The sequence below is a fragment of the Ostrinia furnacalis genome, unplaced genomic scaffold (assembly GCF_004193835.3).
Source record: "Ostrinia furnacalis isolate ACB-3 unplaced genomic scaffold, ASM419383v2 OfSCF4318, whole genome shotgun sequence".
NCBI lineage: Eukaryota > Metazoa > Arthropoda > Insecta > Lepidoptera > Crambidae > Ostrinia > Ostrinia furnacalis.
In genome coordinates this window covers 594641-622211 of record NW_021134557.1, presented here as the reverse complement: position 1 = coordinate 622211, position 27571 = coordinate 594641, and the positions used below count along the sequence as shown (strand labels likewise).

The window sequence follows — 27571 nt, the reverse complement described above, 5'->3', positions numbered from 1 at the left end:
ATTTAATTTTATACTACGTTAATTTTGATTGAAATTAATCTTAGTCATTAAGTTAGGAAGTGCCGTAGAGATGCATTTATGAAGGACTGCCAAGTTTAAGACGTTACTAACAATCGTGGAGTTACTATTACTAACTCACTAACAACTAGAGTATTGGAATTGAATGTATGTGGAGCGAAAAGCATAAATCATAGACTGTTTACTACTCAGTATTTAGTACTACTCGCAGTGGAGAGATGGTTCTGGCTTCTTTATTATACTAATATAATAGACCTTTAAGACCCTCCATCCAAAGATGAAATCGTCAGGTGAGCCTTTGTCTAAGAACAATTAAGCCTAAATACGCTCAGCGGATACCGAATGATAACAAACAATCTTGGATTTAAATATACTGATGTTTGGGTTAAATAGAAAGAAATGTGTAACAGTTCAAAGGCTCATCTGGAGAAACAGTTCGGCCCAAGTGGCCCCCGCATACACCTGTCCCTCGCGGTAGCGCATTTTCTTACATAACTTTTCAATTCCTATCATTGGAGTTCCGAAAATATTTCTCATACAATTTGATACCATAATGATCATTCTTCATAAAAAATTTAAAACCTACATATTTAAAAACATAATCATTGATATTCATAATATCACTAATCATACACTTCGTTTTTACTAATATTTGTTTTCATATATTTTTCTATACTAATGATCGAAACTCATAATCATTCGAATAAATAACTATAATATTCATAAATGTGATGTATCCTAATATTTGTTTTCATAAATTTATTACTCATAAGTGTATTTATCCATATTATTGAAAATCATGATGTCTATATTAGTATTAAATCGTATTTTAACATGAAATTAATTTGAAATGGTCCAAACAGGCAATATTTTGTGCCACAAAACTAACGTGACAGAAACGAATCGCTGCAAAACCGACTCCACGTAGTCTTGTCTGCCCTACCCCTAGAGTGTAATTTAAAAGCCGGAGGCGCGGAGGGAGGGCAGCCCTCGCCCGCTGTAACGAGGCTCAGGCGCCCGGGTGAGCTGGAGCGGCTGAGGCTGGTCGCCGAGGCGCCGAAGGCGCCGATGGCGATCCAAAAAGCCGAAGCTGCGGAAGCAAGCGTGGGCGCCTGAGCCTCGTTACGCAAGGGCGGAAGGGCTGCACATCCCGCAGCGCCGGAGACGAGGAGATACCAATGCATGCTGCATGCTTGCTTTCATGCTGCCTGCTCTGCATGGTTATCTACTCTATTAAATTATATATGATTTTTTAAAGATACGAGTATGTCTGTTATAAAGTAAATTATTCTGAACAACAACATTATGAGTTGAATTATGTTCTTAGTAACAACATTATTAATTAAAACAATATGATCAATGAATGTTATGAAGAAAAAAGATCTGAAAATAAAAATTATGTATTTAAATGGTTCTTGGTAGTAACATTATTGATAAAAAAATTATGATTACTAACTGTTATGAGCTCCGATGGTAGTAATAAAAATGTATGAATAAAAAAAGTATGAAAAATAAAATTATGAAGAGAGATTATTATGAACACAAATCGGTAGTAAGACAAAGAATAGGATTTAGAATTTTATGTGAGCCAATATAGAACCGTCCCTCGCTTGACCCACGGGCCATGCCCGCCCACTCCTCTATAGTAATAATAGAATCCAAAGATACACACATGTCAAATTGTAATGGAAATAAAATGTTTCTTTATGAATAAAAATTATTTTTATTTACTTCCTTCAATACCTGATATCATTCGCTATGATGCAATAACTTAAAAAATACCATTCGCATAGCTTTGCAAGTGATGGAAAATAATTCGCATAGACTTTAGAATACCAAACTGCATAGCACTAGTCGCAAGATACCTTTGCACATTACGTGAAATAATTCGCATCAAATATAAATTATTTTTCTCTAATATTCAAGTTTTTAAGAAGCGTACATATAATGGTTGCTTATGAAATAAAACCAACGAATCAGATTACATAGCGTTTATTCATATTCAACATACATAATGCAAACGAAACACACGAACATTTTCTGATCAACAGTAACATAAGTACGCTGTCCTAGCACAGGCCACAGGCTTACACTAGGTCGCTGTGCCCTCAGAAGGCAGCGCAAACTAAACACAATGTCGGTCAGTTTCGGGAACGTTTTCAAAATAGTGTGAAAGAACTTGAGTAAATCTTGATATGCAAGGGGCACCGGAGACCCTACTCCGCAGACATTCAGGGAAATCATTCTCTTTCACTCTCACTAAAGTGGTGACATGTGTGAGAGAAGATAACCTAAATTAATTACAGAGCAGTCGCGAGTCTCAACTTACACACAACTATCTCAAGCTATTGCCAAAACTGGCCGCCACACCGATTGCAACTTTATTATCAATGGAATACATGGGAGACTGGATGAAGACCGTACATACCTAAGTTCATAGGTACTATTCCTATTCAAACGCTCTAAAATCTGCTGCCCCGTTTAAGAACCATTAAAATCTAAGTTTAGCCTAAGAACGCCACAAGTTCACATAATCTCACTGTGTGCAGCCACGAAAGGCTGTCAATCCCACATCCAGTTCGGTAGTGTGACACTCGCCACCCGACTAACATCAACACAACCCAAATGCAACTATTTCCTAACAAAGTAAGTATAATAATTTCAATATAAAGAGTAATGCGATAAAAGTGCAAAACAATCAAAAGACGGCCGTTAATCCTACATTTACAACTTTTAAAAATAAAATTAATAATAATTAGTTAACATTATATTAAAATCATTAGCAAGTACATTTGGTTCGTCATTTTATTTTGTTCGCAAGTAAATAAGTTCTCCAATATACATTTCATTTGTTTAAAAATAATTACAAAGTAAATAATACTATATTAATGAGTAGTTAACAGAAAGTTACTTTGGGTTAAGTAGGAAACTGAATAAGTTCTAAATTACAATCAAGGCTGGATTATTTTGCTTACAGTTTAGGCCAGATATATTTTACATAATAAAATAATAAAACAAGCTATTTAAAAATAAGTACGAATTCCAAAAAGTTACCGTTTAATTGTAAGCCTCGATTAGTTGCCATGAATCTCAACAAAGTTACGAAATAGTCGGATGATTCTGTAAAACCATACGTTAAAATTTAAGTTACAGTCAAATAAATGCTTAAATAACTGTTTTAACCACCAAACGAATTTAGTATTTGTCTGGTGTCATATTATTCGTATTTCGTTAGTTTTGTCGGTCGCCTCTCCACATTCATCAACTACGCGACAAAAAGGAAGCCTTTTGATTTGTTCGTTCGTCTTAAATTTAACAAATTAGCCACACAAACATTAATTACTATTATATTTATTTGATAATGGACGACTGACTTACGACGTTATACCAAAACTTCAACACTCCACACACTCTTCGCCCAAAAGGAATGTTTGAAATCTATTCCGACTGTAATTGCATTCGTGGGTCATATACAAATTAATATAAATAAACTAACAACATGAGTGATGTTACGACCTCCACCATTGTGATAAAACAAGAAATTTTACAATAGAATGATGTTTTTTGCATTGACATTTGTGCACGCTCTTCAAAGTTAGGGGAAGCTATACAGAACTTTATTCAAGATCTACGGATTTCTTGCTAAAGACATCAAAACAGTATTTATTTAAATGCATTGTTGGCGTAACTTATACAGCAGACATAGCTGATATAAGTAATTACATACAAACTTTTAAAATATTTTAAGCTATCTTAGCTTCCACAGATGAATATTGCAAGGGGTAAAGTTTAAAAGGAAGCAGCGGCTGATAGTGTTTTGACTTGGAATACCAAATGTACAATGAGGAGAAAACTGCATGTAATCTATCAGATCTCGTGTAGCCACGCACATAAAGTTCAATATCAAAACCTGCCGCCAGGGGTACAACACGAAGTTTGAAGTGCGTATATATGACAAAATTTCCAACGTGAACTCCCGATCGTTGTACTTGAGTTTTATTTTAAGTAATTTAATTAGTGCATTAGTTATTAATCGTATCAATTGATGGTTTTAATTTAGAAAACCCGCCCTGCTTCTTTCCAAACGACGCAATAGCTCTCGAGCGACGACGCGCGGCTTACCAGAGCTTGTTGTGGTAGAACTTGACGTCGAAGAAGCCGCGGTCGGTGAGCTGCGAGTCGCGGCGCGACATCGTGGAGCCGGCCGGCGAGGGAGCCGCGCCGGCCGGCGAGGGAGCCGCCGGGCCCGGGCTCGCCGCGCCCGCCGCGGGCTCCACGCGCAAAGACGACGGCCGCTCGCTCGCGGGCTTCAGCTCGGGCGCGGCCCGCCGCTCGCTCGCCGGGGGCTCCGCCACCGGAGACGGCTCGGGCTCCGGCGCGGCCGCCGGCTCCGGCATCGGCTCGTCTGGCGTCGCACGCCCCGACGTCTTACTACACACACAGGACTTGATTCAGCCGCTAAAACTAAGAGGCAAACTGTGAACCTCGGAAAAGAGTCACATCCTGCCAAAACGAAACCTGCAAACCATGCTGGTCGGGAAGAAAACATTTTATTTATTTTACCTGACAGTTGTAATTTCTTTTTTATCTATAAATCTGATAAACTTTGTGTAGAGTGGATGCGCGAAAACTGCTTCAAAACCTCTCGAGTACAAGAGCTGCCTTATCGTGCTAACTACATCTATAAAAAGTGTAAATAATATCATAAATTAAAAAATAAAAGCTAAAACAAAATTAATATTATCACAGTGCATCATTAATTTAAACAACATTTATCGTGTCTTCTTCGTTAAAATGTATATTTGCAATGGACGTAGACAAAGTGTTTGTTTGTTGATCCTTTGTGCACGTCCATTGCGCTCACCTCTACACGAGCCAATCAAAATATTCATAAGTAAACAAAACAAGCTACTTTTTATAGTATAAACTTCAAAATAATTAATAATAATTTACGGGTGAAAATAAAAATATTCGAATACAATAAGTATACAAGGACAAATTATAACACAAAGACAAACAGAATCAAGAATCAATTCATACGCAAGTATAACAATATTCACGAATTATATACGGGCTTGAAAATAGTACCGACTAAAAGCTACTTTACCAAAGTTTTCTGTCGTTGTGCCATCGTTACGTACTTAATAATTAGAACGCCGACGAGACAAGCGTTCGCGTTCTGTAAAATACTAACAAGATTCTACATTTCCTGGACATAATTTGGACGGATTGCAAATTTCATTCGAGTTTCAAATTGAAGTCTTCAACTTGTAAAATATTCGGGCTATCTTAATAAATTATTTAAATATAATGAATATTGTCATTCGTTATTAATTCTGTTTCCGAATTTAGCCGATAGAGGCGCTAGTTTTGCAGTGGGGCCTGTCAGTGGCTGTTCGCCGCGCGGCCTAAGCGCGAGTAGCTGGAAGCAACCAAAATTAATCGTGAATAAACCAAAATAACTAAAACAAAGTGAAAATCAAGCAAAATAAAACTAAGCATCATGGTACATATATTAATTTCACAGTACGTACCCATTACTTTCCTGATAATACGACGTGCCTCCATGAATTACCTGGAATTTGTACGTGGATTGAGTACATACGATGGCACATTCAAAATTGGGTAGGTGTCATAACTTGTTGTATAGCCTGACCAGGAACATAAAAACCCTCGCCATGTTGCGGAAAACTAATGGTACTAATTTCTTTTAATGGCAAAGTAACTGAAAACTTCATTGACATGTCACCTTGCATGTCAGTCTATTGTTGTTAAAGTGTAAACAAACTTTATTTTAAATGTGTGCAATTGATTTTGTGAATTAAATTGCTAAAATATTTTTATAGTCGTGAAAGAAAAGTGGTTCACGATGTGTTAATGTATTTGTCGAAGAGAAATACTAAGGGTTCGGACAATATTTTCATTGAATAATGTTTCCGACAAAGGTTGTCAAATTGACTGACATGTTTATCGTATAGTACAGTCCACTATGAAAATTAGCTGTAGTCTGTTTCAACTACCTATTTTAAAGTTTTTTGTCACTTTCTAAGTTTTGAATTTTATGGAATTGGGAAAGAAGTACCGAGTTTGAAGCGTTCATGAGCAGACATTGCAGTTGAATATTCAAGTTCTGAATTTGATTATTAATGAATAATAAAATAAATCGTACTAGCTCGATTGATGGTTTCATTTAATTTACTTAAACCAGGTTACCTTTAATAATATTTTTCGTTCATTTATGAAAATATCAAATTAGCCCGTAATCCTGAATCCTGATACATAAATTTAGCCTATTAATTTAACACATGTACGACTGTACTCAGTGTTGCACTATCAAATGCAATTGAAGCGCCTCTATGCGAGGGTTTTTATGTTCCTGGTCAGGCTATAATAGGATTCGTTTTGCAACAAAAATGTTATTATTAAACTATTTTACCAACTATATTAAATGTATAGAAAAGTAGTAAGATTTATTATACTTTTTTCTAACTAAAGTAATAGTATGTATAAGGGCCATTCTTATTCTTACGCATTTTTGTGTGAGATGTAAGAATAGCATATGTTTTTAAAGAAAATAAGTGCACTGTATATTAATTTACTTAGTAAAATACCTCTATTAACTAGGCCCAATATCATTTTCATCATAAAACTATTAGAAGAATATTAAAAAAAAGTTACAAGTCCAAAATGTCACGGACCGTGTAGTGTGAGATTCCCGGATTTGGACATACAATATTTTTTTCTGACGAGATGTTATGTTATTTTGATAAATATTACAGTAATTATGCAAGATTATTACATGTTATATAAGACTGTTAAAAATTTATATCAATAATAATTACCATTTTTGATATTGAACACCGAACATTGTGTGAGCAGTTTTTGTGTCACAACCACGTGCGCCACTTTAAATATGCGTAACTCGGTAAAAAACTATCTTTGATATTGCAGCACGCACAGCGGCTCCACCTCGCACACCTGTCGTGCTCGTCGACAGGACAGGTGCTCGCGGTCACCCTCAGGTCTGTCCCCGGCCTACCTCCAGCATGTGGTCGAACAGCAGCTGGCCGTAGCCGTGGCGCNAATGGCCCATAAGTCTATTTTTACTAATTTCCGATCACGCAACTACTCTAAAGTCTAATACTTAAACAAATATTTCATCATTTACCACGTCACAAATCTTGCAAATCTTATCCCACTTGGCAATATTTCCAAAGATTATTCCATTTAATTACTGCCACTGTAATATCTGAGAAGGTTTAGATTATTTTCAAATACTAGATAGACTGCAGGGAATGAAATGCGTTTACTAGTCAGAAATTATTAATGTGAATAAGTGATAAAATGTAAAAATCGTAGAGTGATATGTATTCTTAAAAATATCACATACAAAAACTACATCAAAATAGTAGTATGCTAATCAGCCGGGTCATTCCGGACAATGTATCTTGGATGGATGACCCCGCGGTCTTCGGTCGTGGCGTGTGGGTCATGGTCCATGGATTAGCGCCGAATCAGCGTGGTCCCTTGCTATAAAATGGTCGCGTAGAACAGTATTTTGATGTAGTCTTTGCACTGTATGTATTGTCTGTCACCGTGAAATTGTGAACTCTGTCAGATTACAAGAACATAACGCGGTGAAATGTACTAACAGTAGGTTAGATTGAGCCGCGAGCGAATGTCCAATTTTAAGACAATAACTCGCAGCTCCGTTTTATTGGGCTCCGGCGAACACCTTAGGGCTTTAGTGGACAGGCTCCCACATAACTCACTAGTCGTCAAAATCTATTCCTAAAGGCTACTTTACTTGAACCTTTGTTTTGTCTCCTGTCATCCGCTTCCCTCCAGAAGTCGAACCTTAACTTCGTCGAACTCCTCCTATGTTCTTATGATTAATTCTTTGCGGGTCCAATGACAGTTTAACTTTCCCCCGGGACAAACTTGACCTTCACTGGTTGGGTTTTTATTGGCGGTCAATCTGTAGATCCTGGCTACACATGAGTTGCAGCGGAGAAAACGAGAGGTGGGAATAGTCCCGTGGTCGTGCCCATCGGCCAGTGAGTATGCGCGAAGCATTTCCCGACAAAAAAAGGGTCTAATCTAAGCTAAAGCCCGGTCTGTGAACACGTAGAATTTTGTCCAATGACCCCTAGCTACCCATCCTTATCGCTCGCGCGTAATTATATTGCTGTCGCGACTGTGCGACTGGCACCCGCAGTGAGTGTGCGAGCGCGATAGCAACATAATTACGCGCGAGCGATAAGAATGGGTAGCTTGGGGTCATTGGACAAAATTCTACGTGCTCACAGACCAGACTATAGACGGAGTTCACAGTTTCGTGGTGAAATAGTGAGGTGTGTAAGTAATGGGTTACCGTGGCGATGGCGGACGGCGGCTTGGGCGCGGCGAAGCGCCCCACGGCGGCCGAAACCACCGGGGTGCTGCGCCCCGACTTGCTGCGGAGAGGTTAGTGCCCGGTTAGAGTGAGAGGGATGCCGAGAACTCTGCTGTCTCATACAAGTGTTTCACATCAAACCAAACCAAATTTTGACCAGTATTTTGGCACTTGTGAACGTCAAAAGTAACAAAAAGTAGCCTTTAACACATTGAACGCCAACGCGGTCAATGTTGTCCGACACTGCACTTTCCTACCAGGCCAAGTAAAAATTTCAATTTTTTTCAATTTTCGTCGATTGTTTTTTTTTGTTAAATCGTTACATTATAAACATAAATAAAGGATTTTATTAACATATAGTTGTTTTTGAGTCTTTACATCGAATTATTAAGCGTCGGACATCATTGACCCCCATGGCCCCAGCGAGCGAAAATTCGAAAATCCGTTCCGTAGGGCCGCGCGGTCATGTTGTCGACCATCCCCGCTCGCATCCAAAAAAAAAAAGGAGAACAACCAAAAAAATAAAGAGTTGTACATTGGTAGGTTTTTGATATATTATATTACGCATAAATAGGAATATTATAAGGTATAAAATGAGAAACGAAACTAGCAGGATAAGTCTTAAATAGTGATTAAAAATAATAATAAATAAATCGATGATACCGTAAAAGGAACGCTAAAAGTGATTTTTTTCAAATTGTTTTAATTAAAAAAGGTTTAAATTTTATTTAAAAAATTGAATTTATCAATAATTCGTATAAAAGTTGTCCAAAACTGAGCCGTCCCAGCTATGGCATTGTCAGGAAGGCGCTACTATCAATACTGAACTATTAGTTCCCATTTTTGCCTCGTTGGACAGCCATATAATTATGAAATTTACAGGAAGGTGCTACTAACAACTGGGTTATTAATCCAATTTTTGCGACTTGACGTTTTAGAAATTGTTTGACTGTATTTTGAATTTTTCATCCATCACTGTAGTGTCACTTTCGATCGGTTCTTTTTTCAAAACAATATTGAATTGTCAGTATATCTACAAATAATATTTAAAAATATACTTAAAATTAAAAATAATTATAATGACATAGCTGATTTAACATGCCAATAATTTGACCTACATGAATAATAAAAAAAGTTCTAGAATAGAGTATCGATAAGAGAAAAAATGTTTTTTTCATACATTAAACAAATCTATTTTTCTCGACAATCCTGCTAGGTGTAAGCATCTAATAAGTACAATAATTTATGCCACTAATAAGGTTTTAAATGGCATAAGTTTTGTAGCTGTACAAAGAACTTAGTACCTGTACCAACCCTTCATACAAAGTGGTTGTTCAACAATGAAAGTGATTTTTTTTATTGTCCTGCATATTATAAATTATATAAAATAAGTAAACGATATGTTTTAATTAATAAACCGTTATTATCTTGCTAAAAAGTTGATAAATTTGCAAAAATGCATTGTATAATTACCATGTTTCATTGCGCTACCGTTATCCACATTTTTTTTTCTAAGTCCGAGCTTTACCTGAGAACCAAGTGACGTACACTAATCTTGGGAGCCGCGCGGGTCAGCTAATATGAGAATTATTGAAGAAATGCTGTCCATCGGCTCAATACAGAGGTTTAAACATAGGTCTGACTCGCGGTCATCATTGTCCGACGCGGCCCGAACGGAAAGTTAAAGTGTCGCCCATCATTGTCCCCCATGGCCCGAACGGAACAGTGCCATTTTTAGGCTGGCAGCGAAGGTGTTAAGAGGCACTTTACATCGTTGCTTGCCTCTCTGATGTAACTGACATTTAGCAAAATTTTCAGGCGATTAAACATATCGATTCGTCTTGCGAAATTGATTAAGATGGTGTAGATAACTCAGTTTCGAAAAAAAGTCAGATACGTCAGTTAGAGAGGCAAGCGACGACATGTTTCCTTATCTTTTGGGCCCTACCAGTCTATCCCAAGTCATGCAGTTGACTGAACATAAGATCATGTATGGTACAGTAGATTTCGTCGGTTGCAATGCTTATTTTACAGTTAAATTCGTTATTATACCAAAAGCAGGTATTAATATTGTATGAATGGGTTGATTTGGAGAAAAAAAAAATATATTTTGGAATCGTTTGCAAAAATGATTATATCAAAAATTTACTCTTAGGTAGACTATTTAATATTAATTTAAACTCTTTGGAACAATAGTAACAATCAATTAAATATAGCAACACATTATAAAGTACACCACAAACATTTACAAACAATATGTCATCTATTATTCCCCTATCATTTTACAGTTACACATATCTATGAAAATGATCATGTATGATAAGAAAAATTACCCTTAGTATAAATGAATATAGCACAGTATTAAATGAGTATGATTTATTACTAGCATTACTCTTCGAGACAACTGACATAACTATATTTTGTTAACTACCTAAATAATTCCAAATAATACTGGCAACTCACGAACATCTTACCATCGTTTGTAGTATACAGCGTGTCCCAGAATGGGTGAATCAAACTGCTAAGGGAGATAGCTCTACTAATGTACTATCCCTAAAAAATATGAAAAAAAAAATAAAGCGCATTATAAGGAAACAAAAATATTGTTTTTTAATACATTTATATAAATCAGCTTTGCCTAAGTATCTGGCTATAGTAATTGCTGCGTTTGGAGTTTATTTGTACTTTTTTCTTACTAATATTAATTGTACATGATCGCTTCATTTATCTGTAAACAAACTTTTGAAAATAATGACTAGATTTCGAGTTTAGAGCACTTTAAAAAAAATGCGAACTCAAAAATATTTTTAGGGATAGTACATTAGTAGAGCTACCTCCCCTAGCAGTTTGATTCACCCATTCTGGGACACCCTGTATACCTACATTGAACAGAGATGGACATACACAATCTAGCAATGTGCGAGTGGGACACACACGTCTACAAACACGTGCTCGTGAGTGCGACACATATTGCGCGGCTGAGGGAGCACAAGCCGAAACGTTCCTACCATTTTAATGGTCTGGGTGTTTTCTATCTATAATATTGTTAATATTATTGTGAAGAATGTAAAACGTTAAAATAACGGTATTGTTATAGCCAATGAGCTGATGTCATAGTTAGTTAGACTCCGTGATAAGGGGTTAACCGAATTTGACTACTAAGTGTAACATATTACATAAATAATGATTAAAATTAATCACTTGACACGATGGTTAGTAATAATCAGGTCCCTAACAGTTATGGCTACTGGACCACGTTATAAAGAAACTGAACATGTTTTATACAGCATTCAATGAAAATTTTAAGGCCACCAAAAGGACTAATTTTATTTAAGATAAATGTTTTATGTTAACGTGTGAAAAGTTGTAGTAGTGTATCTGATAGGCTAGTTGCTACGCTACTATAGTCTGGTCGCTGAGCACGTAGAATTTTGACCAATGACCCCAAGCTACCTATCCTTATCGCTCACGTGTAATTATATTGCTGTCGTGACTGTGTGACGGGCGGCAGCAGTGAGTGTGCGAACGCGACAGCAATATAATTACGCGCGAGCGATAAGGATGGGTAGCTTGGGTTCATTGGACAAAATTCTATGTGCAAAGCGACCAGACTTTAGTGTTCATCAGTGAATAGCGAAATAGGCCGTATGCCGACCACATAAGAGTCGTTTCGGCGTGCACTCCCGCTGCCGCGCGCCGCTTGCGCACTGACCTGCCGAGCGTGCTTAACTCAAAATGTCTCTTGTTCTTGTCCAAGATCTGTCGTGGACATTTACTGGTTCAGTAACAAAATAATATTCATTAGGCATTGTATTTGGGGTATTTCTAACTTTATTCGTCCTGTATTTCAACAAAGCATTACAATTTTAATATTGGTTCTTCAAAGTTACTCTAAAACACGCCCCAATACTACTTTTGGAACCATTGCAGCAGCCTTTAGCTAATCCAAAAGTACTCAATATTCAAGAGCACCTTATTTAGCTTTGCGAATTCGATTCGCAATCATTTGTTACGTACTAATGTGGATGTCCCATTTGGGATCTTAATATGCGTCACACTCTTCTTATTATATGAACAGACTTTTACGTAACAAATGCTTGCAATCCTAATTTGCAAACTAGAATTAGACTCCCAGTGATTAAATTCCTTTGGAAACCACTAAGAGCGTTTTCACATTTAGGCGACTTAGCAGCGCGACAAACGCGCGACAGACGCGCTGCCGATAATTTCATACTATGTGACAGCGGATGCCTGCCTTCACATTATAAAAACGCCGTTGCTACGCTGCGGTCGCGTTTCTGATGCCCTAATGCGAAAGCGCTCTAAAACTGCACGAGTGTTCCATTTCTTTGACGTGGAGCTCTTCAGTTTCTACATCATAAATTCAATTTCAAAATCTATTTTACAAGGACATCTTTGGAAACAGAATGTATGCAGGTAGACCTGCAGATGTAACTTAGGGTGTCCGTACCTGATATCCGTGGCCTTGGCGAAGAACTGCGGCGCGACGGCGAAGTTATTGTTCTGCTTCATGAGGCGCTGCACGCCGTAGTGCCGCGCCAAGAACTGCTCCATCTTGGCCGAGGGCCCGTCGATGGCCAGCTCCGCCGTCGTCATACCCAGGTCCTGGGAACGAAGACGGGTTCATCATCCGATCATTTGGTTTCTACTGTATGAGGACGCCACTCTTTAATTTACCAAAGGAAAAAGGGAAGATTTGTAAATCTTTAACAGCAGATGTCATCTTTTAAACATATTTCTGGTGTAAAAATCGCGACCACGTCTATTATGGCACCATCGTCATGTCTCGTCCTCTTTACATTCGTCAATGAACTCGCGTATTCTGGTTTTCCTTCCACCAAAATACCAAAGCAAGGACCATGAACTGGAAGTCCCATCAGTGTACATTTTTTCTTTCCAACCCAGTGGACTTGTCAGTAGCCTATAGCTACAGCGTATCCGTGTGGTCGAATACCAACGGCAAACTGTGCACTGGCGGTTGCACAGTGACTAAGGAGCCAGGATCCCAGGTCACATCTTTCTAACCCAGTTGACCTGCTAGGATCTTTTAAGACTAGAGCGTATCCTAGTTCCAATATCTTCACGGCTACCTTCAACCTTTGGACCGACGACATCATAAAGGTAGCAGGAAAGCGCTGAACGCAGGCCGTTACCAACCGGGTAACATGGAAAGCATTGGGGGAGGCCTATGTACAGCAGTGGACGTCCTATGGCTGAGATGGTGAAGATGATGATGATGATGACCTTCAGCGAGTCTCTGTCCCCGGGCCTACCTCCAGCATGTGGTCGAAGAGCAGCTGGCCGTAGCCGTGGCGTTGGCGGTCGCGCAGCACGAAGAAGTCCAGCACGCACAGCGGCTCCACCTCGCACACCTGTCGTGCTCGTCGACAGGACAGGTGCTCGCGGTCACCCTCAGGTCTGTCCCCGGCCTACCTCCAGCATGTGGTCGAACAGCAGCTGGCCGTAGCCGTGGCGCTGGCGGTCGCGCAGCACGAAGAAGTCCAGCACGCATAGCGGCTCCACCTCGCACACCTTGTCGTGCTCGTCGAAGAGGAACAGGTGCTTGCGGCCCACCTTCAGCATGCCGATCACCTCGCCCCGTCCTCTGGAACAGGCAGGTGGGAAATCAATGCACCGCCATTCAATAAACTTGCGTTGCTAATTTCTACAATCTTAACTAGATCGAGATCCTTGTCCAGCAATCAACAACTTTCTTGAAAAGGAGATGCTAGACGTTTCTCCGCTTGAGGCAAAGTTCAACAACTATTTTTCTTGTTATTATCAGTTTAATAGGTAACGTCCAATATAACAGACATTATCTCTATTTATATAAATGCATTGGCACGTAATAATTGGTTTAATTAAATAAACAAGTACATGCAACAGTAAAAAACCAAGCTGTTTAAAATTCTCTCAGGCTATCTTAACTACTTTTAAATGAAATATTTGGCTGCTTTCTAATCTTGATTTCAGTAAAGCGAGACGACGACTCTACTTTGTTTCTTTATATGGTGGTTTGTTGGCACTGTTGCGTGGCAGAAAACAACCTCGATAATTAAGTGACCTCATAAGTATCGTTTTGAAACAGCATTGCAAGCATCTCCGGGTGACGTCACACCTTTCATATCTGCCTCGTGTTTATGCATAGATAACGTTTGATTGACTTTTTTATCGTTCCATAATTTCACTAGGATAAGCTGATTCTGTGATAAATTCGTCAGTAAAGGATTTTATTTACATTCCACTTTGATAACATAATAATGCCACACATGTAATTCAAAATGTTGAATCAATTAATTTTAAACGATTTTAGGAGTTACATAATGTCTTAATCTTGGATTAGATTCAAACAAGTTACTTTTAACCAGAAATCTTCTAACAAAGTGAGTGCAAAAATCAAGACATGTTTGTTAAATAAATAACTGATAGCTAATGTTTTCATAAGCGACTGTGGAATCAAACCCACGGGTATTAAGTTCCAATCGACGCCTAAATAACCAACGGCACTCTCCGCTACAACGCGTGCGCATTTTGTCCACTAAATTAATTAACTCTGTCATCAAAAGGTCAGTTGGAGAAAAGGCGCATTGAAACTAAACAGAAAGAAGATGGTTTATACATTGGGAACTGCTGAAAGTTCTATATTAAAAGAACCCAATGTCACTTGGCAGCTTTTGAGATATCTACAAATGAAAGTCGGTTCAGTCGGTGCACCTGTAATGGGACCAATTGTTCCAGAGATTACCCTAAAACATTATAAAAAGAAAGCACGTACATTACAATTCGCTGCGCAAATAAATGATAAGCTGTGCTGAGCAAAGAACACCGTTAAACTGACAAACTAACAACCTAACGGTGGTTCCATAAATTTTTTACGGCCACCACCAACATTTTCATAACGCGTTTACTTCTATTTTCAGGATTTAGTAGTCAAAAGTTTTGATAATGCGACGACACGTCTGCATCAACCTTAGATAAGAAATAGACAACTTCGGAGGACAGACGTAAAGTCGTCCGTCAGTTTATCTCCAAGGTTTCCACTTCACAGCGCGACATGAATAGCTGCGAGAAATGTGCATTGTATGCTTCTGGTAGTATTGTCCCGTTCTAGAATGCTTATCAAGCGACATGATCTTTCGACTGAAATGGGCAGAACTATCTAAAAGTAGTTCAGGCTACCTACTTGAGTTGCGCATTCTAGCACGATGTTGCCAAATTAAGGCGCGACCGCTACACTATTGGCGGCAAATGAGTTTATAGACAAACTTTATGTGAAATTATTAATATGACTTTTTTATCGAGCAGTCTCTATGGGACTAGAAAAAGTGGTTAAGTATCTTTTTTGCTCGGCCTGTATAATAAATAAACGTATGATACGAAAAATGTATATGTTGTGTGATGAAGTTTCAATCTAAAGTTCTAAACTAAGTAAAGCCTGTATCGGCAGAATCAATTGATAGATTACAAATTTACCCATAAATATTAATGCGGTTTCTTGAGATCAATCATGTCTAACGAAATCTTGAGAGAAAGCTTGTTGTGATCAAATAACATGTGAAATAATAACAAGTTCGCAGGTGCTCAAAGTATAATGAGCAGTGCAGTGCCGCAGCGCGAGTGAAGAATAGATAATTACAACAAAATCGTGATTACAAATAGTAATTAGGATAATGATTATTAATAACAAGAGAAGTGCAAAAATAAATATATTTTTACGAAACAAGAGTCTAGCCAAACAGCTGGCACACATTTTCATACGCGCGTTTGTAACAGCCCGAAGCAGAGCGAAGCGAAAACGCACTTATAGCGCGCCGTGCACGCGCCCGCTGTGTGGCAGACCCTTTAAAGCGTTAGCGTGCGCATTGAATTGTTACTTAATCTACGAATACATAGGTGTTTTCTTCCAATAAACTAAAAAATAATAATTACAACCTTACTTGATATATTATTATTATTTCTTTCACATTTAGCGCAATTTTAATTTATAATATTTATTAACTAAAATCTGTTTTTTTGCGAAAAATATCAGCAGTAATGGCATGTGCGACTGATTGTATTGTGAAAAGTGTGCGCAAATAGAAAGCGCCGCGCTCGACTGCCCCGATTAAGACCAGGAGCCATTTTGGATCAGCCGTAGACCGGCGGCTGCCATCGGGCGGCCTTCGTCTGCTCGTCGTACTTATTGCCGTATCTAGGGGTTCTTCTTCAGGGGGGAGTGATAAGCCATGTAACGGGGGGTTTGCGATTTAGTATCATAGCTCATGTGTGAGAACTATTCGTCTTCAAAGCAGTAACCAGACCATTACCCCGCTATATACGCTCATGGCCGTACTGCGTGGTTACTCCAAAAAACGTTATCCGAAGTTTCGAATGTTAATGTTTAATGTGAACCATCCCTCTCACGCAATGCGAGATGCCAGTATGAGCGACGGTGATAGATAGACCCGAAACTACGTAAACAGCGTTTCATAGTAGCCCTGTGTACTCATATGAAGCAACAATAGCCAAATTAGCCAATGGGTCGGTGTCGGACGGATCCGAGGAACGCTGGTTCGATCCCCGCTGCGCCGCTGGACTATTGTGGTGAATCCACTTGTAACACAAGCATATTGAGCTTACCACGAGGGGTTAACGGGGTTAATATTCTTTCACAAGTGGAAGTGATGTTAAGTACAGAGCAGCTGGAGTCCGGTCCAACAGGATCGCGATCCTCGATCGATCGATCGATATCTCAAGGTGATACATAAATTGATATGGAATAGGGTACTTACCCTATTCCGCTATGCTGTCGAGTGTAGTATACTTATACTACACTCGACAGCAAATAAATCGCACCACCCGCGACGCGAACTTTAAAGATTTTCTTTGACACAATAATGGTGCCCCAACAATATTGGTGTTTTTTGAAAGCCCAATAAATATCCTTAAAGAAAAACACACTTAATTTCTTAATAAATGATTAACACCATAAATGTGACTTCACTTTGGGCTCACCTCTGGGATCAATTAGACCAAATTTTATGGTTATAAAACCAAATAATGATCACACGTGTCCTCTTTAACAGATGGATAGCGATTAATCCCAACTTAACAGTTTTATAGCCATAAAAGTTGGCTCAAGCGTAACTATCTATTTTTTGAAGAAGTGACTCTGGATCCTTCTAAAGAAACATTTTTGGGGCAAAAACCTTTCCTATAATGAAATTAAGTTTAGAACTAGGCTTTTGAATGGTACCAATATTGGTGTGAAGTGGGGATGTATACGTTTGAAAGTGCTTGTCGCGGGTGGTGCGATTTATTTTCTGTCGAGTGTAGTTAGAGTTTTTAATATTTTTAATCCAAAGCAATTTCAAAATTTGCATGTCATTTAGGTGTGTAATGGCCGATGATAATTACGTAACATTTGATTACCCATCGAGAGGCGGAGCAGGTGGTGTGAACTAATGCGTGTAAGAAAGCTTAGTTCCCGAGTTTGCGATAGTTTTTGTTACGGCGCCAATGCACGCGAGCGCGAGAAACCACGGGCAGATGCTAGTCTCTTAACAAATGTGTCCTATTTCTTGTCCGTAACGACTGAGAACAAAACATGTTTTATTAATCGGAGATAGTTTGACGTACGTATACAAACACCTGTTCACATGAAGTTTTTGCGGCATTGCTTCTCGTCGGCGGAGAAAATGACTAAAAAATTGATTATCACTGTTTTCCGATACATGAGCTGTAAGAAAGTTTACAAGTTCGTTAAAATAGGATCAATATTACGTAACAGAGTACATGCCAACCCTGAAGGTTGGGGGTTTAGTAGCAACAAAGAAATGCGTCCAACTATTTTCGATCAATAGAACAAAGTTTGATAAAGCCACAAAACTAATCGGAAGAAATATTAGCTGTTGCCATAAATATTTAGTTCCATTTTTAGCGAGGTTCGTTTCACTATTTCCGATACGTCAGGCTTGATTAAAACAGTTAAACATGGCCAAGTAATTTTAAAGTCAAAATTGATACGATATTCATAAGGGTTGCGGTGGGATATTTCCTTTACTTATGTTATAGTATTTTGTTCAAGTTAGGTATATCTTTATCTATATTTTTCGTGTGGGAACGCAAGAAGCGTACCATAAATTAATATTTCTCAATTATTGAATAGAAAAAATAGTTAAGAAACCGTGAATAGTTCACTATCAGGCAAAGTTATAGCTCCGGTAGTTACGCACTTGCAATATTTAATTTTATCATTCAGACCGAGCTGAGCAAAAGAACAGCGCAGCCGCGGTCGGAAACTTTAGACTTTAGTCACGCTTTAAAAGTATAAAAGACCACATCAAAGCAATAGGATTTCGACCGTAAAAAGTGGGGGATACTTGAAAACTAATACGGGATGGGCAACGACCGCGCGGCGAAGCAGACGTATGGTAGGGCTGCGCGCGCGCCGTATCGATAGAAATAACTTGACAACAGATACATGCGTGAATATTCATACATCATATTACACACACACAATAACCCCGATTTTTGCAATCGGGTTATAAATTGCACACTGCCTCTAAGAGCCTGTAGCAACAACATTTAAATAGCAAATGATCGTTCTAATTTAAGTGCAAGTAAACACGCGCTCTACCGTGACTTGTTCGCTGAAAATTATAAGGCTGCATGCCCGCTTATATGAATACAAAACATAACTATGTGGGTGGGTCTGTCTTATTTTTAACTTAGAAAAATAGGAGCAATTTTCCTGGAAATCGCCGATGCATCTAATAAACTTTATCGAATTTTTCCACATTATCCTATCGGACAACACCAAAGTCGATCGCTGATGTTTTTGTACAAAAAGAGCAGTTTCCGCTTGACAGCGCGCGTCACTTGCGCGGGCGCACAAGGCCGATGGAAAGCGCCGACAATAGCGCGACAAACATGGCCTATCAGACCAGATCGAGACCTCCATTGTAGAAATTGCCGACTTTATAAGATTTTATCAGCGCGGTCTACCGCTGAAAAATATGCTCGCGCATTTGTTTGCACCTGAGTCATGGATGGATAATGTTTACGCTGTACTTGCCGGGCGACTTCACATTTGAACAATTAGTTCGAGTAGACTACTTGATGTTCGCAACACTGAAGTATTTTATATCTTATTTAGAATGTATAGTAATTGGATCACCACACTTTCATATAAAGTATATTATTGTGCGTCAAAAAGGTAGCCCCATAATATCCTTCTCCATCAATCTACTATAGTTCTTAGACCAACAGATTCAGCGTTTAAGGCATGAAAACTATAAACAAAACAACAAATAAAGTTAAAATGTAAATTGTACTCGTAAGTATAAACAAAACGGTGCAGGTTCTTCACGGAGTCTGGTCCTTACGGGACTTTTATAACTCAATCTTGAAAAGCGCTACTAAAATATTACTCAAAAACACACTTAACGCAGCCGAGTTATGTGCGAGTTCACTCGATGCAGTGACTCACACGAAAGCCTTACTTACGTATGTAACACTTAATGACAGCATCACAGAAGTGAATTACAGCAATTAGAAGGGCATGGCCTGTCGGCGTAGCGTTACACGCAATATTTAAAAAGAGATTTCCATTTATTACGGCCTATAGAATCGAGTTTCCTAGTGGAGGAATACATAACTTGGAAAGTTTTCGAAGGGCCAATGTCATTAGAAAGTCCGCTTCGACAATAACTAGCGTTTCCTTAAGTTTTGACTACACGTCAATTAAAAGTAACGTTAACACGTCAAGAGTCACATGTCCATCTTCAGTCTGCGTGCACTTTGTGCTTTAGATGCGACCTATTTTGGCAATTAATGCGACATAATTTTGTATTCTTTAAAACTATAAGCGCTCATCTCATAATATGTCCTACATTTCCCAAGGTTTCACCTTTCCTTAAATACCTCTATTTCAGCGCACGCTTGTACATCTTTAGTCCCACTAACTTTGTCAGTCTAGTTAGACTCCACTATACTAAATGAGGTCACAAACACAAGGGTAACCTTAATTAATAAGAAAATTAAAAAGTTACGATACTTTTTCTTGTCAGTTAGTATGATAAAATTAAACCAAAATCTACACGCGAGCGAAACTAGTGTGATAATATCTGAACCACAGTGACTTTTAAAAGGCAATTCTGAGGGAAGAGTAATTTCTTTCCACTGCTGATATTTTCAAATTATACCCAGAAAGCCATTAGGAAATTGAGCGTGAAACGATCCATCAACATATTAATAAGTCGTTACCGTAGTGTCCGTAGTTTTCTAGCACTTTCCTTCGGAGAAGCGAGCGCACAAGCAGTTCGTGCCTGGCACGGGACATGCAAATGGGAGCTACCGTGCTGCACACCACCGCGAGATTAAACATCAGCGGCGCTCTTAATGTGCCCACTTTATGCCGACAGACCCTTGGTTTTCAAACAACAAAACACAATAAACAACACATTTTTGTTGCTCTCCACTTGACACGATTTTGCTATTGACCCAGTTTACGGTAGAAGTCGTTTAGAATCATCGAGAAAATTATAGACAAAGCATTCATTCACCGTGGATTTTCCGAGCTTAGGCTTTCTTCATTACGTCACGCAACACAGCTGTTTTGGTTGTGCAAAATGGTGCAAAACTAATTTTGGTAAAACTTTGCAACTGTCATCTTAATATTGGCAGAAAGCAGAGGACGGTTTTTCGAGAAATTTCATTTTTTGAGTCCACTCGAACAAAACAGCGAGCGTACACAAGTTTTCGTTTTCCTTGGGAGTTCTTTTGTGCATGTTCGCATGTAAGAACTTTTTGCGTCCGGAGTTTTCTTTTCAATTGTAAAGGTAAAGAAAGCCAGAGTAAAGGCTCTGATTAAATGCATGCCACGCTTTGGAGAACCCTCGCCTAGCGGGGGCTTTGTTGACTCATTGAGTTCCGTTCCGACGTTATTATAAACTAACAATAATCACCCTATTGTAATTAACTTTGTAAAATTATCTTCTGAACGATAATACTGTCTACGAGAATATTTTGCTTTGGTACAGCTTGGCACCAGACACTAATAACTTTGTCCCATGAACTCTAATTTTCAAATTATGATTTCGGTTATAATGATGATTAAAAACCCCCAAAGCTTGAGATTGCTTTAGATACAAACAATCCAAATGAACGCGAAAAGTAAGAATAAACGATAAACAAATATTAAAACTTAACCTAATATTGGTAGAATCTAGGAATGAATACTTGAGATGCTGAGAAGAATTTATTAGTGTACTCGTATGATTCGCATCACTGTTAGTTAAATTAATCCCATATCCATACAATAATATTATTTATTATTTTTAACGATTAATGAATCCTTTATCAATCTTTGTTTTTGAAGTCACGATAAATCAAAACCTTATGAAGAGTATGTAGGTAATATAGGTAACCTAACTATGCACTGGATGAGCCTAATGGAGAGCAATGAAACACACGTCTTACTATTGCGGCTTGTATTCGAGAATGAACGACCATACAAAAGTAGGTACACGGCACAGTTATAAAACTAAACTTAGGACTACCTCCCACTAGAACAATAATTTTAATATGTGTAATCTACCCATACATTACACCTTATACAATCCATAAATTGATGCCTCAGACGGACGAACACCACTGCAAGTGAGAAAGCACCTGAATTATTCATCATCTCATATCGATCCGACCGAAAGTGGAGCACTCGATACAAATATTGCGATTAATATTTAATTTAATCAATGTCGAGACGCCGCACGGAATTGTAAATTACCGATAAACGACACCTTTAACGCATGCTATAGTGCTATCCGCTTCGTGAATTAGTCTTGGGTAAAGTTAAGTTCATCAGATATTTTTATAATAATTAAAGAAACAATATAGCACCTTATTTTCACCAATATTATAAAGAGGAAAGATCTTATTGTTTGTATTGAATAGGCTTCGAAACTACTGGACCGATTTGATTCGTTCAAAAAATTGTTTGTCCACCATTTGTCCCCCACAGCATACTAGGCGATCAGGCGATCGAGCGATCATATCATAACGAAATCTTCCATTTGGTCCTTACTGGAATGGAAGACATTGAGAAGAAATATAAGTGTACTTATTTCACTATTAAATATTTTCTGAAACGGCTCGGTTGGACGTTGAAGCCTAATCTTTATTATTCTGCGCTACTAATACATGTTTCAGGTATGGATGCGTTGTACAATATGTACCTGGTTGCCTAGTTTACCGTTAGCGTGTTAGCGCACCTAAGTAAATCGCGATTGTTCCCTTGGAAGGGAGGCGGAAGTGCACGTCATAATGACTTTATCGCAGCTTGCGTGCCCTACCGCAACCCCCGGCAGCGTCCAGGGGAAGTCCCGCGTTCCTTCATCGGGCGCTCGTTAGCGAATGCTCATTTGCATCGCAGCAGACAATGTCTGCTTTGTATAGCATTATCGTTATAGAGCTTTGGAATTAGGGGCGAGAATAGCCATTTATACAGTGCTATCCTACCAATACAAGCTGAGACTGCAATTACAATAGACGATAGTTCGTGGCACCCAAACACGTCTTGGAATAAGGTTGTGGTGCTGTCAACTATTTGGTCACTTTGGATGTCACAAACTTACTTTAAACCAATTAGGTACAAAAATAAAACACTATTCCCACTATTTCATTAATTTCACATTGTACCTAATTTTTATCTGTTATTCAATCTTTTGTAAGTAGGTATATTTTCCAAAATGTAAATTGTTTGCACTGCCTTACTCTCTCTGCATGACCCATGGTTGACTGGCAGAGAATGCCATTCGGCATTAAGTCCGCTGCAAAAGTTTAAATAAATAAATTCAGTATGATAGAACTTTGAACAAATATTGTGAAACTTGCTCTATGGATTATTGACAGATAATTCAGGAGCTGTCGCTGAAATAAGTAATTCAAAATCAAAATCAAAAATATTTATTCAGTTTAGACCACAAGTGGCACTTATGAACGTCAAAATATAGTAAATATAAAAAAAGAAAAGGTAGCCCTTGTGGGGCACTTTACATGTCTCCTTATCTTTTGGACCCTACCAGCGCTTCGAGACAAACATATGGCAAGTACTGAGAAGAAACGTCGGAACAAACTCAGTCACCACTTATTGCCAGGAATTATCTAACTGTAAGAATAGCCAAATTTAAGTACATCAAATATGTGCAGACTGAGTGATTGTGGAACTTACCCCTTCCCGTTAGGGTCGCGCAGAAGATACAGGATGTGCGTGGGCGAGTTGCGCAGCTTCTCAGCGGTGGTTATGACCTTGCTGAGCGACTGCGCCGCTGCCGACTGCTCGCCCAGCGAGTCGATCAGCTTCGACAGGCTCTCCTGCATCACCCTGTATACAATAATGAACTATTTAATTCATCATGACGCTGTTAACTGCAATTCAATAAACAATAATTAAAAGTTAGTACACACGGCCACACTGTTAACTATCCATTACCGTTTTTGCTCTCGCTCTAAACAAAGAATAAGAATAAGAAAATTTATTCATAATGTTCATTACATGTCAAATTTTCAATATATTATCTTATTAATCATAAACAATTGCAGTATTAATAAGAAAGAAATACACATCATGTCCAAATAAATTAATAATACAAATAGAATTAATGTCAATTAATTGTCAAAATAAATAGTGTCAATAATAATTAAATTCCAAACAGTTCGTCAATTTTATAGAACGCCTGCTCGATCAACCACCTTTTTAATTGAAATTTGAAAGAATGGAGTGATACCGCTTCTTTCACTATTTTAGGCAATCGGTTGCATACTTTAGGCCCCAATACGTGCGTCAAATGGTGATTCTTTGCGATAGTACGAGACGACATGACAGGCAATGGATAGTTAACACTGTTGCCGATGGTACTTTAACTCATCAAAATTGGTGAGTTGAGAATTTAATAAAATAACCTGAGGAACCCAAACTAAGTTTAGCTGGAAGAGCATTCGCCCAGCAAACGAAAGGTCGTAGGTTCAGTAACCACCTTAGGCAGTTCAATTTTTTCAAGTTATTTAGTTGGAGAAGCGACTCTAAATGCTCAGAAATTTTAATAACTAAACTTGCCTCAAACCCTTGATAATTCAAGACAAAATGCTAATTTATCCCCAGGTTTGCAACTAAATAACCCCAACTGATGCAAGTAGGCTTATGCCTACTTACTTTGACCTAGCATGGAGACTTACTCATCATTATTATTTTAATAACAAGAGAAGATTATCATATTCTATTTTAATAGGCAGCTGGTGAATAGTAATTACCAACAACGGTTCTGATGAGTTGATTGACCTCATTGGTGCATCTTTATAATTCTGAGTTGCAACACCTAACTTTGAACGTAACTATAGCAATAACCAGTGTTTTTGGTATACTTCGACAGATTTCTGATGTTTGTTATAGTTAAAATAAGATAGTGCAACCCAGCCTACATAATTATTAGTTTTGTTGGAACAAGCATACCTACATAGGAACTTAATTAACTCTAAAGCTATAAGACAGATAAACACTGTCAAAAAAATTATTTTAAATAATGTACTATTATAATAAAATCTACTTAAATAAAAAGGTAATGGTAATGGTGACTGTTTTTGATTACCTACTCACTTTATATGGTTTTATTCACACAATAAATGTTTTATAAAATAGAAGTACATAAATAAGGTAACACAATTTGTATTGTAACATGTTAATTTCATTTCCAATCAAATAATGGTACAATAGAAGGCAGGCAACACTGGAGTAGCAAGTTTTCATTGTACACCTTCACAACCTTCAGACATTTCATTAAATAGACAACTGTACAATTTGTTGCATGTTTTACCATTGATATTTATGAATAATATTTTGAAATAATATTTCACTCCAATACCTACCTATTTGGTCAAAGAGTAGTTAAATGTTCAAATGGTGCAGTGATTTTTAATTAAATGAGCCATTATATTACTGTCCCATTCCCAACAACATCCCAATTGCTTTAATTTCCTCTTAAGTCCACACACTTCAAGACTAATAAGAATTCATTGCCATTTACTGCTCGAGATGATCGTGAATGGATAAAACCTTGAGTAGGTGTGTCATTATGACGCCATAGAATACCTACTTGCAGTCTTTCCAGAACTTCGCTATCCTGCGTCTTGCGTAGACAAAGGATCCTTCTTAGCTACCAATTAGGTAATTTAAATATCTAATTATAATACGCACCTCACGCTCCTCACATCGCCTTGAAAACCGGGAGGAATCAGGGTGTAGTTTAACTTCGTGATATTGTTACTGTCCTTTAACATATCGTTGACAGATATTACCCACTCCATATTTACACAAAAAATTAACGAGTTTATTGAATCACAAAAGTATTTGCAATATTCAGATTAACAAAAAAAGTAAGCACTTTTATCCAGATGATACTACAAAATTTTGCTCGCTCTCCGCGGATTGCACAGATTGCACTGCTGCAGCACGACCGACAATGCTGCCATTTGTAAAAAACCAACATGTCAATGTCATTTGGTTATTTTAGTGATGTCCCTTTTGTAAGTTAAAACATTTTTTATAACATAAAATCGTGTCCGAAAATTTTATACAGTGTGAGTCTTGCTTGATAAAGTGCACAATACATAATTATGAAAATAGGTGAAACTAGACCTATTTTTGTTGACAAAAAAAGGTCAAAAAATATCAAAGTTATTTTTTTATTTTTTATAGAATTTTGTTTCTTTCAATTACTTATTGTTTGTAAAGAAAATGTAATTACTTTTAAACTAAGAGGTATATCCTGATATAATAAAAACAGTTATAATGCTAAATAACGGGCAATACTAAAAAAATACATATAAAACCCAGAAGATGCCAACAAATAATAATAAACAAGTAAAAAATCTGCTAAAAAAAAATTTTTTTAAAAACACCAATTTATTTTTGGTTATTTGATAAATTTCTCAAAAAATTGCCCCTTTAACAGGTTAATAGGTAGTTTTTATTACTTTGTATTATTCTCTATCGTATTACTTTTGTAAAACCAAAAATCGCATGTCTCTTTCTCTATCACAACTAGAGATGGGTAGTGGGTAAAAACCCATTTCACCCGATTGGGTTAAAACTGGGTGATTTGGGTAAAAACCCGGTTTTTACCCATTATCACCCATTCTGGTGGGTGAAAACAAAAATAGCGTTTTTTTAAAGTGAAAAGTGGTATTTGTTGCTAAGGGGGCGTTCTAGCGTTACGTAATGCAATCTGGGGGAGAGGAGGTCTTGAAAAAAGTTACAATGCGTTACAGTGGCGGAAGGGCGGTTCGATTACAAGTTTTTAAGCAGAAGTACTTTGTAGTTGGTGTTGTTATTTGTAACTTTATACCGTAATGTCATCAAAGAGAGAGTTTGGCATCTTTGGCATCCCCCCCCCCTCCCCCCCCCTCCCCCTCCATGTCCTTGACATGATCACAAATTATTGTGTTCCTACTAAATTTCTTCTAAATCGGTTCAACGATTCTTGAAATAACACCATTTTATAAAATAATTGGTCACATCATCATAACGTGATCAATTTTACGATTTGGCCACAATATAAATGCATATTACTGTTAAATTTGACTTATTACTTATTAATCAATAAACTTAAATGAGAAAAATTCAATAAAAATAAAGAAAAGATACCAATTGAAATAATTATAAAATTATTTGTTTTCACCCGGTGTAAACACCCACGGGTGGAATGAAACGGGTTTTTATTGGGTTTTTACCCTCATGTGGGTTTTTACCCTCATGTGGGTATTTACCCGGGTGGAAACCCATCTCTAATCACAACATTTGCTATGATCGTTTGAACATAGGCCTGCCACCATAATATTATTTTCCACCTCAGGTAGAGACAATTTAAATTTTAATTAAAATGCTTATTTTTCTTCGAAATCTTTTGTTTTTATTTGAAATTTAACTTGTCTCTATCAAAATTACAAATCTAGAGCCACTTTCAGCTTCTCAGCCACTTCACTTCGTTGTTAACGAAGTGTTGAAGGGTATTTCGCCAAAAATGGTCAATTTTGCCTAATTTCCTTGGTATTAATTTTTTTTTGTTTTTAACTATTTTTAGTTTCCCATTGCATTAAGTAGCA

General features: G+C 37.8%; 1 protein-coding gene across 2 annotated transcripts; it reads right to left on the bottom strand.

Moving 5' to 3' along the window:
• Window positions 1–1994: 1994 nt before the first annotated feature.
• On the bottom strand, window positions 1995–25923 carry LOC114359327 (alpha-tubulin N-acetyltransferase 1). Of its 2 annotated transcripts, XM_028313666.1 has the most exons (7): window positions 25665–25923; window positions 23646–23798; window positions 13868–14039; window positions 12885–13039; window positions 8393–8474; window positions 5553–5593; window positions 1995–5440 (listed from the first exon to the last, which is right to left on the bottom strand). In XM_028313666.1, the coding sequence occupies exons 1-7, from the start codon at window positions 25772–25774 to the stop codon at window positions 5404–5406; spliced, it is 750 nt and encodes a 249-aa protein (XP_028169467.1). In that variant the 5' UTR covers window positions 25775–25923; the 3' UTR covers window positions 1995–5403. The 2 variants fall into 2 exon arrangements, with proteins under 2 accessions (XP_028169467.1, XP_028169465.1); XM_028313664.1 differs by lacking the exons at window positions 5553–5593; window positions 8393–8474 and having other exon boundaries at window positions 1995–4449.
• Between the last annotated feature and the right edge of the window lie 1648 nt (window positions 25924–27571).

Excerpts from the sequence above, each read along its gene's own strand:
- LOC114359327 (XM_028313664.1), bottom strand. The coding sequence starts at position 25,774 with ATGGAGTGGGTAATATCTGTCAACGATATGTTAAAGGACAGTAACAAT. Across the intron at positions 23,799-25,664 it reads GGCGATGTGAGGAGCGTGAG|GGTGATGCAGGAGAGCCTGT; the intron begins GTGCGTATTATA and ends TATTGTATACAG. Across the intron at positions 4,450-12,884 it reads GCCAAGGCCACGGATATCAG|TAAGACGTCGGGGCGTGCGA; the intron begins GTACGGACACCC and ends CTGTGTGTGTAG.